Here is an 18,646-nt window from a genome sequence, read left to right as displayed (position 1 = left end):
GAAATGCAGTTTGATCAAAGTTCTCAGATTTTTTTTTATAAGTATTTTACATAGAAGTTGAAATATGAAGTATTTGTTTTAGGGAAAAAGAAAGCAATTTTTTTTTGTTTGTTTTAGGGAAAAAGAAAGCAATTCTTATTCGCACCAAAGTCAGTTTTTATCTTGCTTTAACCAACTGAAGGTCAGAGACAAAGCAAAATAAACATAATTTTTAAAAAAGAAATCTTTATTTTTTTGGCTCATATGTAATATTGTTTGCGTTGTTTATGATAATAACAATTTCTTGCATGCATTTCACCAACACATTACAAGTCAAAAGCATTTGTAAAAGAAAGACTCTACATTTAATGTTAGCTTGTGTATGAACACAAAATGTCCTGATGTCCTCGATTATACAAATGTGCCATTTTTTTCTTGGGAAATATTTTATTTGTACAAGCCTAGTGAACTGTGATTCAAAAAAGAATAAGAGTAGACTATGTAAACAGACACTGCAAGATAGCAAGGATTTAATCAACTATGAGACTGTCTTGGAACTTTTGATGCAAATAGTGCTTAGAAATTCACACATTCCCCTAATGCTTTCCTTGCTATGTCCTGTAACTATTTGGAAACAAGCTGGGTTCCAGATTTACACAATTTACTTCACATTGGAATATATGCAAATATGTTATTAAAACAAGATAGTCTACAAATACTCACTTTTTTTTTTTCCCATAGTGTGATGATGCCAGTTTGGAATTACTGTGGTTAGAAAATAAGCCAAATGAATGAGGAAAGAAATATAAGAAACAGTGATCTAAACTTGAAGACACTTTTCTTATATACAGAACTGTTGCCAAATGGTATTTCTTTACATTATTTATATATGCTAACCACATTGTCAACAGGTTTAACAGTTTGCAATATGGCCTGTACAGTCTGATTCTACACGACATAGCAGCCACTTCAAATTTAAAATGCAAAACTAAAAAAGCTCATAAATAGCTGCAAACTATTGCTTAATGATTTGAAAGAATGAGGTCTGGTTGGACAACTTGATTCACTTCATCACTGACACATGACTTCCTATAGTGGAGACTGTGGACAGTGAAGGAGCAAGGTACAGCAGCAACAGCATTGACATGCATCAGTGATGCTCTCCTATCTATGACACAGAATACAACACGTCCCGTTGAGCTCTTGCAAATTAACCATACTGTGATACATATCTGATGCAATTCAATGCAGCAAAGCCATTTAATTCTATGTTCAAATATGCACAACAGTATACTGTTAATATTTACATGGAAAAGGGTATTTAATGGATTCACTGGATGTTGGAGATAATGATAGAAGACAGTAACCAAATAATAGCCCAGGAAAAAAAACAGCTGTCAAAACCAAACCAAAACAAAAGAACTCCCAGATATATTTTGGTGAAGCTATTTTTCCAGTGCAGAAACTGCACAATGTTTTTTGAACTGTAAATATTTTAACATAAACAAGAACTTATTCATGTTTAGTCATTCACATAAAAATAAGTCATTGCAGATTCCTGTAAATTAGAGGAGACTCTCCAGGCACATTAATCTGGATGCACATAGTCTGGATGCAGCCATACAAGTAGTTAGAATACTTCAAATTTAAGAGCAACCCTGAAACATGGAAGTTCTTAAAATCTTCAGCTTTGTGCAACGTCATATTTTTATTTATGCATGATTGACAAGTGCAGCATGTCTATGCAAATCACTCCTATCTGTACATTATAGAGAATCTGAGAGTAGAACTCCTGGTCCTCATACCTCTTTCCCCAACATAAAAGCTATTACAAAAATAGTCACATGTAATAGTAAACAACCTGTGAATTAAAAAATGATAAATACACTAATACAGTTTTTGTAAAAATATGACAAATGTGGCAGTTGCATTACAAACAGTGAAGAGAATTACTGTTCTACATGTTGTGGAAATAAAGTATCTTTTTGCACTCATTTCATGCTCCATCTTCTCTATGGAGCCACCTTTTCCCTTATTCCTAGCAGTGTCAGTTGTAGTGAAAACAGTAACCTCTTGTCAAGTTTTTTACCCTGATTAACAGAGCCACAGTCTGATGATGGAGGTTCACTGTTTTGTTATAGGCACTGACCTTAAGTATATATATAATGTATATATATGCACACACGCGCGCGCACACGCACACACACACATGTGTAAAAACTGTCAGTTTGGCATAAATCTCCTGCAGGAGTCCAGTTGATGATTCATTCTCAAAGACTGTAAACAAGTTGTCCCATTAACAAAATTCTTAGATCATTATTTTTTATTTTCCCTGATGTCTTTACCTTTGTAGTTCTTTTCTGCTTTATCTTTTTCATATTTTTCTTTGTCTGGCTTTGTTACACTGTCATAAGAGGGCGGGGAAGTTGTAGAAGAACTCTCATCTGTTTTTTCTGGGGTGGAGTTTCCTTTTAGTTTATCAATAATTATCTCTTTTATAATGTGTCCATCTCCTTCTTTGTTTTTATTTCTATTATATATACTAGACACCTGTTTAACTTTTACCCTTAAGAGGTGACGTCTGTAAGCACGCTGAATGATGACAGCAGACACCTCCTCCTGCTTTCGTTTCAGTGTGGTTGTAATTGGTTCATAGGAGACTTTAGAAGGATTGGCTGCCATAAACCGATCTTCCATCTGTATTCTGAGGGCGTCCATCTCCCCACTTTCCCCCAAAACACGCTTTGTGAAAGCAAACAAGATGTCAAGGCAGTGAATTCTGTCACCGCTCACCATGGGCAGATCCATCGCAATAAGCTGGACTTTGTTGGGTTTTGCTATGAGAAGAGGTGGATCTAATGAAGCGGCAAAATCTGATAATTTACTGTATTCTATGAACTGTGTTGCATCGGGGTCAAACTTCTCCCAGACTTCATAGAACATCTCAAAGTCATCCTCGCTCAAAGGTTCAGCGCTTTCTTCTGTAGCAACACTGAAGTTCTCCAAAATCACAGCAATGTACATGTTCACCACTACCAGAAAGGATATGATAATGTAGCTGACAAAGAAGAAAATCCCAACAGAAGGGTTGCCACAGTCACCTTTCACAGAGCTCCCTGGATGATCTTTATGGGGGTCACAGTCTGGCTCCCCACTGTTGAGAATTGGGGCGAGCAAACCGTCCCAGCCAGCGGACGTGGTGATCTGGAACAGGCAGATCATGCTGTTGCCAAACGTTTCAAAGTTGAACATGTCATCAATCCCAACTTCCCTCTTGACGTAGGCAAAGTTGGACATGCCAAATATGGCATAGATGAACATGACCAGGAAGAGCAGCAGCCCAATGTTGAACAAAGCAGGAAGAGACATCATCAAAGCAAAAAGCAGAGTGCGGATTCCCTTAGCGCCTTTAATGAGGCGCAGGATTCGACCGATTCTGGCAAGCCGGATGACTCTGAATAGTGTGGGAGATACAAAGTACTTCTCAATCATCTCAGCCAAAAACATACCTGGGAAAAAACAGCGAATAATTAAAATAAAATTTTAAATTAATTAATTACCTACAGAAAGATTTAGTTATTGCTATCTCCAATATAACCAGTGTAGGGATTCTATGCTATAGCAAAAATTATACAAGTTTTTACATTTTCTTGAAAGCTGTTAATAAGGTGAAAGCATCTCTTCTTATGTTGAAATGCTATCCTAGAGAAGGTAAATAAGTAAAATAAAGACTGATTATAGCAAGTAGGTAGTCCCTGTCTAAGCTTTCAGTAGTTCTTCAAATTATTGGGAAAGGGATGTTTATGTCTTAGATCCAGCTAATTCTTGAAGCTCAGCCTATAAGCACTTTCTTTATGAAGGATGATATTGGCTTAATTTCTGCAAGTCAGAGATTTCTTTAACAGATCTATGTTTTATCAGCCCAGTCTTTCTCAGATGTGTCACTCATTTGCACCTTGGACAGTCACTAGATTTTAACTGACAAATCTTAATAAGCAAAAGTAAAAAATCTCAACCATTTCACATAACTTTCAGTTTTAGTATTGAAAGTAAATCTGTGGTTATTTTGAATATACCACTAAACATTCCTCTTTATATTTGTACACATTAATCTAATGTGCCAAACAGTTCCATTATGTCTTTTGATGTGGAAAATGACAGTGAATCTAATGGGAGAGATAAAAATCTTTTATGCAACATTATATATATTGTATGCTAGATAATATGAAGATCTGAATCAATATGTAAGTCATAGGAAAAAGGAAATTCTACAATCAGTATTAACATACTTGAAACAAATGTTTCCTATTTCTTCCAGTAATTCTTTCTTGAAAATGAGTTGCTCTTACCTACTATGGAGAGAATCACAACCACAAAATCAAAAATATTCCAGCCTATAGTGAAGTAGTAATGGCGAAGTGAAATCAATTTCAGGACAAATTCTCCAGTGAAAAGGACAATGAACACCAGGTTAATCCGGGATAAAATTGTTTCCATTTCTTTACTCTGATCATCTGTTTCTACCATCATTGTGACCATGTTAAGGCAGATGAGGATCATGATGCCGATATCAAATACTTGTTTGGTTACAAAATCAAAGATCATGCCTTGAAATTTGTTCTGCAAGCACAAAGATGGCATACAGTTTATACAGTGAAAATAATTCTCTTTTAAAATGCCAAATGAGAAAACAACACCCTTCAAGATTTAGGAATGCGAAGCAAGACTCATTCACAATAGAGGCAATAAGCCTAATACATGCTGGTTTATGTCTCATCTTGCTAGAGTGAATCAAGAAGTTCACCCCTGTTGGCTGAAGAGACAAGAAGGGAAATGCTGCAATAATAAGAGTAATAACAATGACAGTTAATATTATTGGGTGAATGGATGGTGTAAATTGATAGCCAGCAAGAGTACCAGCTGAATAGAAGCTAATTTTCTTATCTTTATTCTCAGATGGTATTAGAATGCTAACCCTCTTTCTTTCTTAAACTAATTGTGCTTGGTGAGATCATTGGACTGCTGAAGACACATGTCTCAAACACACCATGACTGTAATATCCTAGTTTTTCTTTAGTACTTAGCTCAATGTTTTTTGCCATATGTCTCTCCTTAGAAAGTCTATTTTTAACCACTTGGTGCATAAGGTGCAACAAGTATTTTATTTTTTTAAGCAGCGTAGGAGTTCAGTAAATAACAAGAGTAGTGTCTTATCTTAGAGACATATTTATCCTAGTCTATGCTTTACTCCCCAGGACATTCTTTTTCTCTGTAAGATTTTCTGCATCTGTCCTTCCCAACAGGTTACCAGTGCCCCTTTCTGTCTTCAGCAGCAAGGGCCAGTGCATCCCCATTTCCTACAAATTCTCTATGAGGAGAAAAAACAGAAAATGAAGTTTATCCCTGGTAACAAGAACCAATAAATGATCCAACCAATTGTGTTTTTCCAGGACTTAGGTAGGGAATTTTGAAATTAATCATTATTAAATTTAACATTATTAAATAATTTTGTTCATACTTCAGTGTGTATGTTTTTAAACAAAATATTAATAATCCAATTTGATGGATTCAAAAAGGGACAATTTCTACCTTTACAAGAAAATAAATGGAAAAAATATTTTCTTTCCAGACCTATAACCTTATCTTGTGGACAAGACTATATTCCAAAATGAGTATTTAATATTAGGGATGTGAAAATCAAATCACTCTTACCACTGGCCTCGGTATAGGTTTCTGTGGCTTTTTGGATCCCAATTTTTTCATTGCATTGTAATATTTCTTCTGTTCTTCTGTCATAAATATATCCTGACCTCCAAAGTAAAGAAATAATATCAAAAATAATTAGTATCTACACATAAATCATTTATTTACAGTATGTCTCCCTGTAATATAATATTAAAATTATATTTAATTTATATAAAAAGGAAGGGTTTTTTTCAGGTGTTTATAGGGTGGATGCTCATATACACTCCTAAAACACAGGAAAAACCCATTACTGGTGCCTTGTCAGCTTGGCAGTTGAGTTTTTCCAATGTTTCCATGCTCACTTTTGCTGAAATGGCTGAAAGCATTCTTGCTCTACTGGTGCTGTTCAATAACTTGGCGATTAGGATATGTTTAGTGAATAGGAACATGACTAGTGCCTTGCATGGCCTATCTTCTGTATAGACTTTCAGGATTACACCTAGACAAGTCTAAAAGAGGCATAACTTTGAGGCAGAAAGTTAGGAGAGGGTAGTAGTACCTAATCCATGGGTTTTAACAGCAAAAAAAACCCCCACCTTTGATGTAAAATTAGGAAAAGTAATTTATGTTATGCCATAGCAAATTAAAACACCACTAGAAGGAACCTTGACAAACTCAAATCAGCCTTTGTTTGCAGATACAAATGCTGCCAGTCAGATGTGCAACTGTCTGACTGACTTCCAGTATAGGTGAATTGTGCTTATTGATGAATCTTCACTGAGTCAGATGGAAGCACAATGTTAGCATCACTGTCTGCTAAATTGGCCACCACAGCCTGAAGCATCACAAAATTGATAGTAACCCCAGACATGTTTAGGAAGCGAAAGAGTATTTTCACAAGGAAAAATTTCTGTAGTTCAGAGTTTTCTTTTACCAGAGATTCTGTCTGGTATTGCTGTTATTTAATTGGTGATTGAAAAAAACCAAATCATATGAAACTGCTTTTTCACAGCACACAAACATTTAGAATGACCCTGGCATTTGAAAACTAAAAACTGTGAGGCTTCAAAATATTTTAAATGTGATTATTTGTATTTTTATATTTTAAGGTTCTTTAAAACGGAACTGTATGCACTATCAATGCAACTATTTAAAACATACTTCTATGTCAAAACTATACAGAAAGAAACCACCATTCCCTGTATATCTTTGCTTTACTACTGATAAAAAATTATAGATTGTATTTTTGTCTAATGAATTAATCTCATTCTTATAGAAGTGTTAGAAAAAAAAGCCCTTGGGTGCACATTTTTACTTATACCTACAAGCCTATTCATACGAGGTCTATTTGACTTACTCTTAACTTATTCTTTAATCAGTTTGCAGATCCATTATTCACTGTATCAACACAATGCCATATTTTGTCTTCATTAAGCATCAATAGTTTGTAAGAATAATTATAATGAATGTACCTTAATTTATCTTAATACTTCAGAGTAAATTGAAAAATAAATTATTTCATGCCAGATAATAGTGCATCTAATCAAACCAATAATTCACGATCACTTTTCACATCCTCATTTAACTATACACTCAATTTGTAAATTATTATGAACCAACTTTTTATTTCTCAAAATGCAAAAAATGCAAAGTGCAGAATCACATCCACAGATTTTAGTACAGATAATTATTTATTATTTTTTGACACACTTTACTTCAAGTCTTGAAATTACTTTTGATTTTTATTAGCCTTAGAGAAATAACTTTTTAATTCTTTATAGCTAGTAATTCATACCAATATGGAAATATTTTAAATACTTATCTTCTTTTTTTGTTGGTTGAAGTTGTCTATAATAACACCAATGAAAAGGTTCAAGGTAAAAAACGATCCAAATATGATAAAGATGACAAAATAGAGATACATATACAAGTTGTCCTCATACTTAGGTTGATCTTTTACCTACCAAAAAAAAAAAAATTATTACCCATGAGAATATTAGATGGAAAAAACAATACATATAATTTAGAATTAGGTATATGCCATCTCAGACAGAAAAGCTATGAAAAGCACTAATTTATTAAAAAGAGCACTAATTTATTATAAAGAGCATTAATTTATTAAAAAGATCCAACTTGTCCATTCCAATCAATATTTGGAGAACTGGAAGCTGACAGAATTATTGCTCATATGTAATTTTTAAGTAAATGTGCTCACAGATATGTTTCTGTATGTACATCTATAAAAAGTCCCTCATAGAAGAAATAAGCAAGGTGGGATGTAGAGCAGTCATTAATACTTAAAATTTTATTAGCAGAAATCTAAATATTTTATATTGTGTTCAGTATATTATCATGGAACAGAAACAATAAGTTTTACTATTGCCTAAATCTCCCTGGAACTCTTTTGGTCTTGCATGAACATTCTTACATCCAGCTAGGAACAGCTGCTTTCAAGAAATACCTAGTGAATATATGTTTTGTGAAATCCATTAAATTGAGGAAGTTTTGAAGGAAGACTTTGTTATTGTCTCAGTTTTTCTGGATGCCACATCCCAGCATCTGCACCTCTAGAGCACAACAAGCTTGAGTGTAGAAATGCTAAAGATAATGAAACAGAGTGTTTTACTCTGGATATCACTAACATGAGCATTTGTGTAAGTTAAACAGAGTATTAGTTTTGTAGCCAAAATAAAAAACTAATCCCCAGAAAGCTTAACAGATGATCTTCAGCCTTAAAATCTAATTGCACTAAAATATCTAGGTAACATAGGTACTCAACCTAAGGAAACAACAAAATGCACAGTTACAAATTATAAAACCTGATTAATGTATTCCTTATTTAATAACTGCATAATATAATCTTAAATTAATTCATACTTATGATTACCAAAAGATTTTGTCAAAAACCTGTTATTTGTTCTATTACATTAACTTTATAATTTAAAAAAAAAATCCACTTAAATTAGTTTTTTTGGCTAAACGGAAGGAAGTGAGATTCTTTTCAGTAAAAATTCTGAGAATCAAAATAATATTTATTGATGCTGATTATAATTCTTTGTTGTGTATGTAGCTGTTTAAATTTTATACTCTTTATCAGAAAATAATCAACAGATGACCTTTGAAAGATTTACACTTACATCTCGTGAATCAACAGCAGCATACATAATATCCATCCATCCTTTGAAAGTAGCCTAGAAATAAAACAGAATTGTTTATCTTCCCCATAAAAATACTTTGGTCTTCTGTAAAACATGCTCAAAGATCCCTTAATCTCTGTGGGGAAAGTAAAGGTTAGAAGGAATATTTGAAAAGGAAAATTATGAAAAATCAGAAAAAAAAATTTAAAAAAAAGAGCGAGAAGAAGAATGAAAGGTTCACAGTAGTGAAGTAGTTATTGAAGACCTAGACTGGATGTATGACACAGATGACATTTATACACAGCTTCAAGAGCAGCAGTTTTCCTTACACATCTTCAGAGGCAATGATGGCCATGATATCTGAAGCCAGATAATCAGTCATCATTCAGTACTACTACTCAGCACATAGGAGTCATATTGCCTTTACAGGAAAAACATTTTAATCTAGGTAGTTAATTTTGGAATTAAGGTCAGCTAGAAATACTGATCTGCTCTGAGATAGAAGGGACAACCATATAATTCTTAGATAACTTTAAATATCAGAGCTGTAAAAATCTTTTCATTCAGTGGTGCTGTATGTTGACTTACAGACTAGTGATTCTACAATCATCTAAATATAATTACATGCTTTCTTGCTTGTGTTTTGAATCAGATCTTAGCTTTAGAAGCTCCATGCTCATCAAGGAACCTGTAAAGAGCTAAGGTCTTATTTCTTTGACACAAATAAAATATGCTCAGTACCTAGAATAAAGGCAGTTCTGAACAGTGCATAAGATAAGTAATTGAAGGAGAAATGCAATTTACAGATTTTGTATAAGTAGTAGTAATTAATGGAATGAATATGCTATGCAATAACATCCAGTATTTCACAAAGATAATACTGATTTAAATTTATAAGTAACATAATACTCATATAGTATACTATAATGACTCTTTAATAAGCATAAAGGAATATGATAGTTCTATACTGTGCGCCACTAAAGATATTCTTGTATTTTCTACACTTACTATTTTCACATTATTATTATTATCATCATCCTGAGATTGTATTTTCTAGTCTTGGAAAGGAAAATTACTCTACTATCATTAAAAAAAAAAAAAATACAAGAAACAATGTAATAGAGTTCTGTGAGCTGTACATTATTGCTATGAAAAAATTGTTCCTCTACTTTACAGTCTTAACTTGCCCATTTTTCCTAGATACCTTTAAAAAGACCATGTACATATATAAAAAGAAAATATATACATTTACTTACTACTTGAAGCAGAGCAAGATATCCAGCTCCTACATTATCGAAGTTTACTTTCACATTCTTCCATCGGGCACTTTGATTGCTTTTTATGAGTTCCACACACTGAGTATAATTGTTGACATCACTGATATCAAACATCTCACCAGTTGTGGTGTTGACACAATGATAGAATTTCCCAGCAAAAAGATTTACTCCCATGATGCTGAAGATTAGCCAGAATATAAGACAAACCAGCAATACATTCATGATAGATGGGATTGCTCCTACAAGGGCATTTACAACCACCTAGTGTACAAATTAGACAAAATAGCCACTTAGCTTACAGAAAGAAAATGAAAAATACTTGAAAATACTTCAAAAATGTCAAAACAGTATTATTATGGGATGGACAAATAAAGTTGTGGGAGAAATTTTAATGAAGGTTTAATAAAATGCTAATGAGATTGGAAAAAGCAAGAAATAAAATGAGATGGAAACAAAGACAATGCAAAAGTCTGAAAAAAATCAAAAAGCAAAAGAAAACCTGTTAGTAGCAAGATGAATTCTTAGCAATTGTGTGCTCTAGAGAAAAAGAGAGAAATAAATGTTAAATTCCAGCAATATAAATTAAAATACATAAATAGAAAATAAAACCATGAAAAGCTCAAAGAATGATGATGTGGAAGACTAAATAAAAATGTCTGCATGTAAAGCTATCATTACTAATGATTTTATTATTAGAAAAGTTATGTATATATTGGCATCAGTGTATTTTAGTATCCACACAGAATGCAACACAATTAGGGATATCTTATTTAATCATTATTAACAGCATTTGCTCTAAGTCTTGGTTTTAAATTGCCTGGGCTCACTATAGTTGCTCTTACATGTATCCTTCTTTTTCTTTTTAATTGGTTGCATTTAATTCCCTTGAGCTTCTGTGTATGGGCAAGGGGCAATAAAAGACCAGATGAAATCCTTGGACAAAAGTTTTATCTTAGTTATTGTGGAGGGATAGAATGTAAGAGACTAGTGCAGAAGGTGGTCTCACACCTGAGGAGTTGCAGCTGTACCAATCACCAAAGATTAGGAACAGGCCTGTCCTTAATAGGCCACAGCTGTGCCCAATAAGAAGATGAGTGCTACAAAAGTGGGTTAGCGGGGTGAGGGGAGAGTTGGGATTTGTTGGCTGTGCTGTGAAGAAGGAGTCAGTGCTGTGAGGAGCTGTCCATGAGACATCACCAAGAAGGTGTGGAACTTTTAGAAATAAGTTGAACAACAATTGATAGTTGTCAATAAGTTGACAACAAGTTATTGTAATTCAACTAAAAGAAAGTTGCAGATATTCAAACAATAATTTTCTAGCAAATCAGTAGAGACTGTAGTAGTCTGTGTGTGGGTTTGAAAAAGGTAGTATTTTTCATTTCACTAAGTTGACCAAAAGTAGTCTAGCATCAATAGAAGTTTTGCTTATTTATTAGCTGGACACTTGATATGTTGTTTGTATTGCCAATCATGTAAAACATAGTGGTGATGGTGGTGTGCACAGGACACACTTCCCGATGCTGGCAGGTGTAATCACCGCTAGCATATCAGCAGCCTTCCCCAGACAGGAACCACATTATTTATTTGGCAAATGAAGACCTATGACTGAACTATGAATATGTATTGCAGCACTGGGGTATTTTGAGGTGAAAGATTAAAATGACATTTCTCAATAAGGTTTTGGTTTTTTTTATTTTTTATATATCAATTTTTTCTGTAAGTAGCATGGTCTGCTATGGTTCATAATAGAGTTTTTCCAGGAGAGTTTTTTTTTTGGTTGGTTTGTTTGTTTTTGTCAGATTGGCAGAATATGAAAATTACAATCTCGTCAACAGGTGGATTTTAGTGCTCTTTACACTCATAGGAAGGAAAAGGTCTCTAGGTAAGGAAATTATTTCCAGTCTCTCTCCTTCTATACTTCCAAATCTATCCTTATTTCAGGTGTCTTTTTGAAAAACCTTTCCCTAATACTACAGCATTTACTGTGAGATTTCTTTCCCCAGGCAAGTAGATGGGGAGACACAGTGAAGCTTTAGTTTCTGGTATGTCAATCTTGTCAGCTTTTTCACCTTTTGTTGGTTTCTTTTGCTTTCTGGCTAATTGTGTTTCATCCTAAACCACTGACAAACAAATAGAATTGAAGTTAGCTACATAAATTGAGTGAAAAATTTCCCAGATAAACTGTAGGAAAATCCTCCCACCATCTACTGTAAAATTTGTCATGTCTTTTTATTTTTCTAGGTCCACAAATCAACGGCAATTTTAACAGTCAGGGGGCTGGGAAAACACAACTATGCAGCACTGACCAGGAAAATTTAATGAGCTCAAGGTCTAATTTCCAAATGTAAGGTGTACGTTGGCCTTGTTTGTAAGGACATGTTCAAAGGCCTTTTTCCACACATTTTTGCATGCCTTCCCATGTTGGAGTCCTTTGAAGAAAGCATGAGTGTAACCACTAATACATCAATTTTTGTATGCACACATTTGTTCAAACTCATTCATTTTATCTCACCCTCATTCCTTCAAATCGTGACAAGGCTCTTAAAGGTCTTAAAGCTCTTAATGTCCGTAGCGATTTAATGGCACCAAGTTCAGAATAGCCCAGAGCATTGGCTATTAAACTAACCAATGAGACCTATCAAATACAGAAAAAAATATTTTAAAAATAGTTCTACACTGTTTATTTAAAAAGAATAGAAATTCAAGCAACAAATCAACAGTGACAAGTTGTAGAATGCCACCATTTTCATACTTGCTGGAAAGGCAAGAGGTCTTATAAAGGCATGGTTAAAAAAGGAATATATTCTATTAAATGTCTATCTCCTATGGTTGGATAGGGTTTAACAGTCATATGGAAGCATACTGTTGGTGAAAGATAAAATTTTCAGGAAACTTTAAGGACAAAATAGCCATACTTTCTGTAACTTCATTAAGGTTCAACTCTTCAAACAATTTAAAATTCTGACTACATTAAATTGTTTTATTAACATCTGTAAATATTGTGAATATCTATAAATACTAATAATAACATATAAACACTAATATAAATAATATATAACAACAAATAAACAGTAAACTATAAGCACTAACATAAATATTAACATTTAATAAACACTAATAATATCTATGTACACTAACATCTATAAACACTAATAATATACTAAATATTGTAGTAGCTAATTACAAATATTTGTTATAAATATTACTTCTAAGTGAAACAGTTCATAACAACAATAACCAGGATATTTCAGAAATATATATTGAAAGAGATGGTACTATCTCACTTGCCTGGCAAGTCTCTGGTTTGTTTTTTTTGAAGTCTTGTAAGTATAAAAAAATATTATGGGATAGATATTAACAGCTGCTCACCTTATAGCAGTAAGAGCTTTATTGTCTAGAACACTGTTAAGATCCTGATGCATGTTATTGGGATTTTGCTAAAAGACAATCCACTTAAGTAAGGAGCAATTAATTTGCTCCTCAAATGGAACTGAGCTTTAGACAGTGTTAATATGGAAGGAATTAATTTTCTTCAAGCAGTTTTGGAGACAGAAGTGGGGAAAAATCATGCCTTACTCATATTTTATTCATTTCTACCACCAAAAGCATAGATGACATGTAAATGAACAGGCATATTTTGATCCTTAAGAAAAATCTCTCAAATGTTAATTTCTGTGCCTCAGTTTAAAGACTCTACAGAAATAGGAATTCACTGATAATGGTAGTAAGATTTTGCCCATTATATGAAAAGTTGGTTTCCTATGTTGCTTATATCCGTAAAGAACAATTAGATGACTCACAAACACAAGAGTTACAAGACCATGTCTAAGAAGGCCAGTCCAAGAGCAAATACATATCAATTGTTTGTTGCTATGTATATTATCTAACAGAAAATAGTTTTAGTGAATTCATATTGCTGGACATTTCAACTGGATTTTATGTTGGAATGTAATTATTTTTAACAAAGGTAAGGATTATTTTATTGCTCTAATGGATAAATGGAACTTGCTGTGATTTAGAAGCATATTAAGAAGAAAATCTTACTGATTTTCTGAATCTGTAACTGAAGTCTGTTCACTTACTAGAGAGAAGTATTTTTCAGCCATTATATTAAATATTGATGTTAATTATTATTAATAATTGTCATTAATATAATTTATTTTTCCTGTGATGCTACAGGAAGAGGAATCCTGTTTGTCTTTAGTCACCCATAATATGTTCCACAGATAGTAAGAGATGCAATTTTCTGTATTTTTAATAGAATATTCATTTATTCACTCAAATCAACAAGGTACCCAGGCATAACAATAAACCTTAGTGTATAGACAGCACATTTTATGAATTAAAAATAAATGATGAAACAAATATTTTAAAAATATCTCTTTCACTGGGAGAGTGAGGTGTCCTATGAAATTGAACTCACATTAATGGCTCCTTCATTTTATAATTGTCTCCCCAAATTTGCACTGTCTCTTACCTATCTTTCACAAACAAGACCCTTTCCACACTGTTAGGTAGCAGCAGCTCCTGAAAGCCTTCAGTGGCACTGCGTGTATTGGCAGTTCTTAGGTCCTGACTGTAAAATTCTCCAGTCTTGTTTGTGCTCCCTATTTCAGATTATTGGCAGCTTTCTTAGCATGGTGATAGTGCTCTTATACCATAAACATTAAGTTTTTTTTCTCAAACAAATACTTTATCTATTGGAAACAATGTATTTTCCTCTGGACAGTTCATCTGAGATGCAAAGTTTTGCTTGGAATTCTATTGTATATAAAGCTGTTCTGTACTTCTCTGGTGATCTCAGTCTTGTCAACTTGGTCTTCTCTCAGCTGTTCCACCTGTTTTGTTGCCATTACGTGAGAAAGTAAATATATCTGTAAACTGATAAATAGATTCATGCATGCAGATGCAGTAATTTAAAGAAACTAAAATGAACTCAAAATGGTAGAAAGATATGTCTCCTAAAATTGAAGGATTGTATGTGCTCATTTGCGTTTTTCTTCTAATATAGACCCTCTGTTGCAAAAAAAAAATAATTGTTTAGAAGCTTAGCAGTGACAGCCCTGCTGAAGATCTTCGGTCAGGCTGTACAGTAGGATGACTTGACAGAGTCTTAAACTGAGGTAGGCAGATGTACCAAGAGTCATCTGTCATGGCTGGAAAGTGGCAGAGCTGAAAATTACCATTTCTTTGTGTAATTTTCAAAATCTAATTTAGTCACAATCAGTCAAAGCAGCTGTGGCTACTTGCCACAGTGAGAGACTCAGGTGTGTGAGATATTAAAGGTCAAAGCCCTAAAGGACTATCTGTGTTTACTCTTGAATAATTTTAGAGAATGAAATTAAACAATCTGATTAACTTTAGTCATTTCTATTGAAGAAGGAGACATTGGTGTTCTCACTGGCAGAATGCTGCTGAATCACACCTCTTTAAACTGCCAGTTAAAGCAGTGCAGAGGCTGCTTTTCTATAGGAAGATAACATTAGCTCACATTTCTTTCAAGTGCTGGTTGTGCTAAAGAAATTGCTGAGTTAGCCTTAAACACAGTAAGGCATTTTTTACCTCTTGCTAGAACATTGAAAATAATTCTTCAACAGTAGAAAGTTCCAATCTTATTTATTCATGTTTTTGTTTATACAATTATGAACTATGGAAAAAAGTTAGCAACATAAGCTGCTTTACTTATAGTGATGTATTTTTAAGTTTGAAAGCCTGCTCACATCAAACAATCTCTAAGATTATACTAGGAAATCACAGGGTATGGCTTAGAATAATCTGGTGAGTTTTAAGATGCAAAAAGAATAATTAAAACTTGAGTTGTAGATTATCTAGAAAAAAACCCAGCATTGTTTAACACAATCCTGTAAGAGTGCATCTCTCTACTTCATTAACATACTCTTAGGAGAACCATTCACACTGCTTTATTCTAGTGTAGATTTTCAGGACAGAGCTAGAGATTAACTGTATAACGAAACTAACTCAGTCTGGTAAGAAGAAAGAGATAATATATTTTGAATTATGGGCCACTCTAGCCAGGTTTTTTTTTCCTGTGGAAGTTACAAATATGATAAATTTCTCTATACATATGGAGTAAGTATTGAAGCGACCAGAATTCATGCAAATATCTCAAGAAATATGGTAGCATGGGCAGAAATTACTGTAAGTGCACAATTGCCCTCAGATGCCATCTCTCAGTTCCACGCTGAGGACATGTATAGGCAATGAACTGGGTCAGATAATGTGTGAGGCAAGCGACCAAAATATTCTGAGAGCAAAACCGGCTTTGATCCCTTCCGACAACATAAGCAAGGCCTTTGCACAGAAGTGTATCACAGCTGGGAAGGCAGCCAAGAAGCCTTGTATTCTCCTCTATCACAAACCCTGCCAAGTCATAGCTGATTTAGCTATTGCAGATAGTCCATTAAAACCAATTATTTTTTAGATCAAATAGCCACTGCCTTTCTGGTTTTACTAGAAATTATTACAGGATAGTTTTCAGTTAAAGAGTTCTGAGAACTTAGATAAAATCTGGACCAAATGAATTGTTTCATTTGAAAAGCTGAAGTGTTCAAAGAAACTTGAACAATGAACTGTCTTGTTTTCTAAGGAATAAGGTAGCATGGTCAGAGTTCATTAATGATAGCATGCTTAAAAATTAGGTTTTTTTCCTCATAAAATCTCAAGTTTGATACATCGTTTGTATGAAAATATTAACCATGAAGAATGGACAAACTGATAGGCAGGCATCCTTTTCCTTTTAGCATATGAATGGACTTTAAATAACACCTCCAAATCACTGCAGACTATTACTAATGCAGTGTAACTATAAAATGGGAATTCTTTTTTGCACTTTTATAATATTAATCTACTAATTAATTTTACAACACAGAAACTTTACTATAGGGAATTTTACAATATTAATTTGTACTTACATCAACAATCAGGAAGTCCAGCCAGCACCAGGCATTAGTAAAATATATTTGAAAACCGTATGCTACCCATTTTAAAAGCATTTCCAAAATGAAAATATACGTAAAAACTTTGTCAGCATATTCCAGCATGGTCTTGATAGTTTTGCGCTGTTCAATATATATGTCTTCAAAAGCCTATAAAAATATATTGAGGTATTACACCTGTTTCACAGAATATGCATGATAAAATTAAGGAATAAACAATAAAAAATAGTTAGAGAGGAGCTAATATTTCCCCTTGTTTTTCTTCATTCTCTTATTTTATATGTTTTCCATCTTTAACCATAATACTAATTGGAACAATAGGAGACCTGTCTGAAGTTGAAAAAAAAAAAATTAAAAAAATTCTGTTTTACTAATGAATGAAGAAAGAAACTCACTGCAGTTTTTTTTATCCTCTGTGGTATTTAAGAAACTTTCATATAGACAGAAAACCCCCCTTTTCTTATATATCTGTTACAAATATTTATATTGCTTTCTAGAAAGCAGTTAGATAAAACTTATGTCTAAAAAATCAAATTAAAAATAATGTATTTGCTAGAATATACAACTATGCACGTTGATATTGTAGCAAATGTTCAGCTTGAGTGAACTTGGAAAGTTGTGAAATGCAAGTCTTTTTGGATGGTGGTTGTTATGTTTAATTTGCTGCTGCAGTCTTCCATATCTCCTGCCTTCAAAATAGGAATAGAATGAAGTAATTATTCCATTTTTTAGCATGGTCTTTCACAAGCAAAATTCAAAAAGTAGATCAGACTAGAAGGAATTAAAGATTTAAATCAATATATTTAGCTATATATTCACAGTTAACAATAGCCCTTTGTACTCAAATCTCTTGACAAATATGCTGATAATTGGCAGTCAATTTAAACTTTGAGGAGCTATGCTGTCTTCAAGTTTGGGTCAAGTTTCATTCCATTCTGGAATGATGAAATGTAGGGAGTTTTATACAGCTACAAGCAAAGCGAGTCTTTCTGAAGCAAATTTGATTTTTGCTCCTAAGAGATCTCGAAATACTTCAGCATCTGCAATTTTGTTTTACTTACTAGTGCTCCACTGCTGAGGAGAATCATGAATACAATGAAAGTCTCAAACCAGTTGTGCTCAACTATGCTGTAGCAGGTTTTTCTAAGATTCCACCAAGTTTTTCCTTTGCCATCTTCTATACTTACTTGACAGCATGGAAATTTCTGTACACAACCTGCATTAGATTAAGAAATGTTAGTATCCAAAAGCCAGTTACTTCAAAGTCAATATTTACTGTAGTATATATTATTAGCAGCTTTTACTGATTTTGTATGGTTTTTAAAAAGTAAATGGAATGATGAATAGGCTATCACATCACACAGGATGATGAATATCTGAATTAAAAAAACTAATCTGGAGAGAAACTAGACTATGGTATACTTAATTATGAAAGAAGTCAATAAAAAAATCAATATTTTTGACTGTTAGCATGTAACTGTTCTATTTAATGATGGAGTCACACAAAAATTGATTTCTTCCCAATTTCAAGGGCCCTTTCAAATAGCTGAAAAGCATTTTACCAGTAGAAAAGTTAAGGAAGTTTCTTAGTTACAAGCTGTATGCAGTGGCC

General features: G+C 33.4%; 1 protein-coding gene across 7 annotated transcripts in view; it reads right to left on the bottom strand.

Moving 5' to 3' along the window:
• Positions 1-205: 205 nt before the first annotated feature.
• The window catches only part of LOC129122356 (sodium channel protein type 2 subunit alpha-like), a 66,245-nt gene continuing 47,804 nt past the window's right edge, over positions 206-18,646 (bottom strand). For all 7 annotated transcript variants that reach the window (XM_077181478.1, XM_077181479.1, XM_077181475.1 and 4 more), the window contains 9 exons: positions 18,096-18,250; positions 17,011-17,184; positions 12,591-12,713; positions 10,058-10,339; positions 8,802-8,855; positions 7,487-7,624; positions 5,692-5,796; positions 4,329-4,599; positions 206-3,488 (listed from right to left, as the gene is read on the bottom strand). In XM_077181478.1, coding sequence (XP_077037593.1) covers positions 2,296-3,488; positions 4,329-4,599; positions 5,692-5,796; positions 7,487-7,624; positions 8,802-8,855; positions 10,058-10,339; positions 12,591-12,713; positions 17,011-17,184; positions 18,096-18,250 — 2,495 coding nt within the window. In that variant the 3' untranslated portion in view covers positions 206-2,295. The remainder of the gene's footprint in view (positions 3,489-4,328; positions 4,600-5,691; positions 5,797-7,486; positions 7,625-8,801; positions 8,856-10,057; positions 10,340-12,590; positions 12,714-17,010; positions 17,185-18,095; positions 18,251-18,646) is intronic.

This window comes from Agelaius phoeniceus, chromosome 7 (assembly GCF_051311805.1).
Source record: "Agelaius phoeniceus isolate bAgePho1 chromosome 7, bAgePho1.hap1, whole genome shotgun sequence".
Lineage (NCBI taxonomy): Eukaryota > Metazoa > Chordata > Aves > Passeriformes > Icteridae > Agelaius > Agelaius phoeniceus.
Note: the sequence above shows the minus strand (reverse complement) of the source record. Positions and strands in the feature narration are given on the sequence as shown.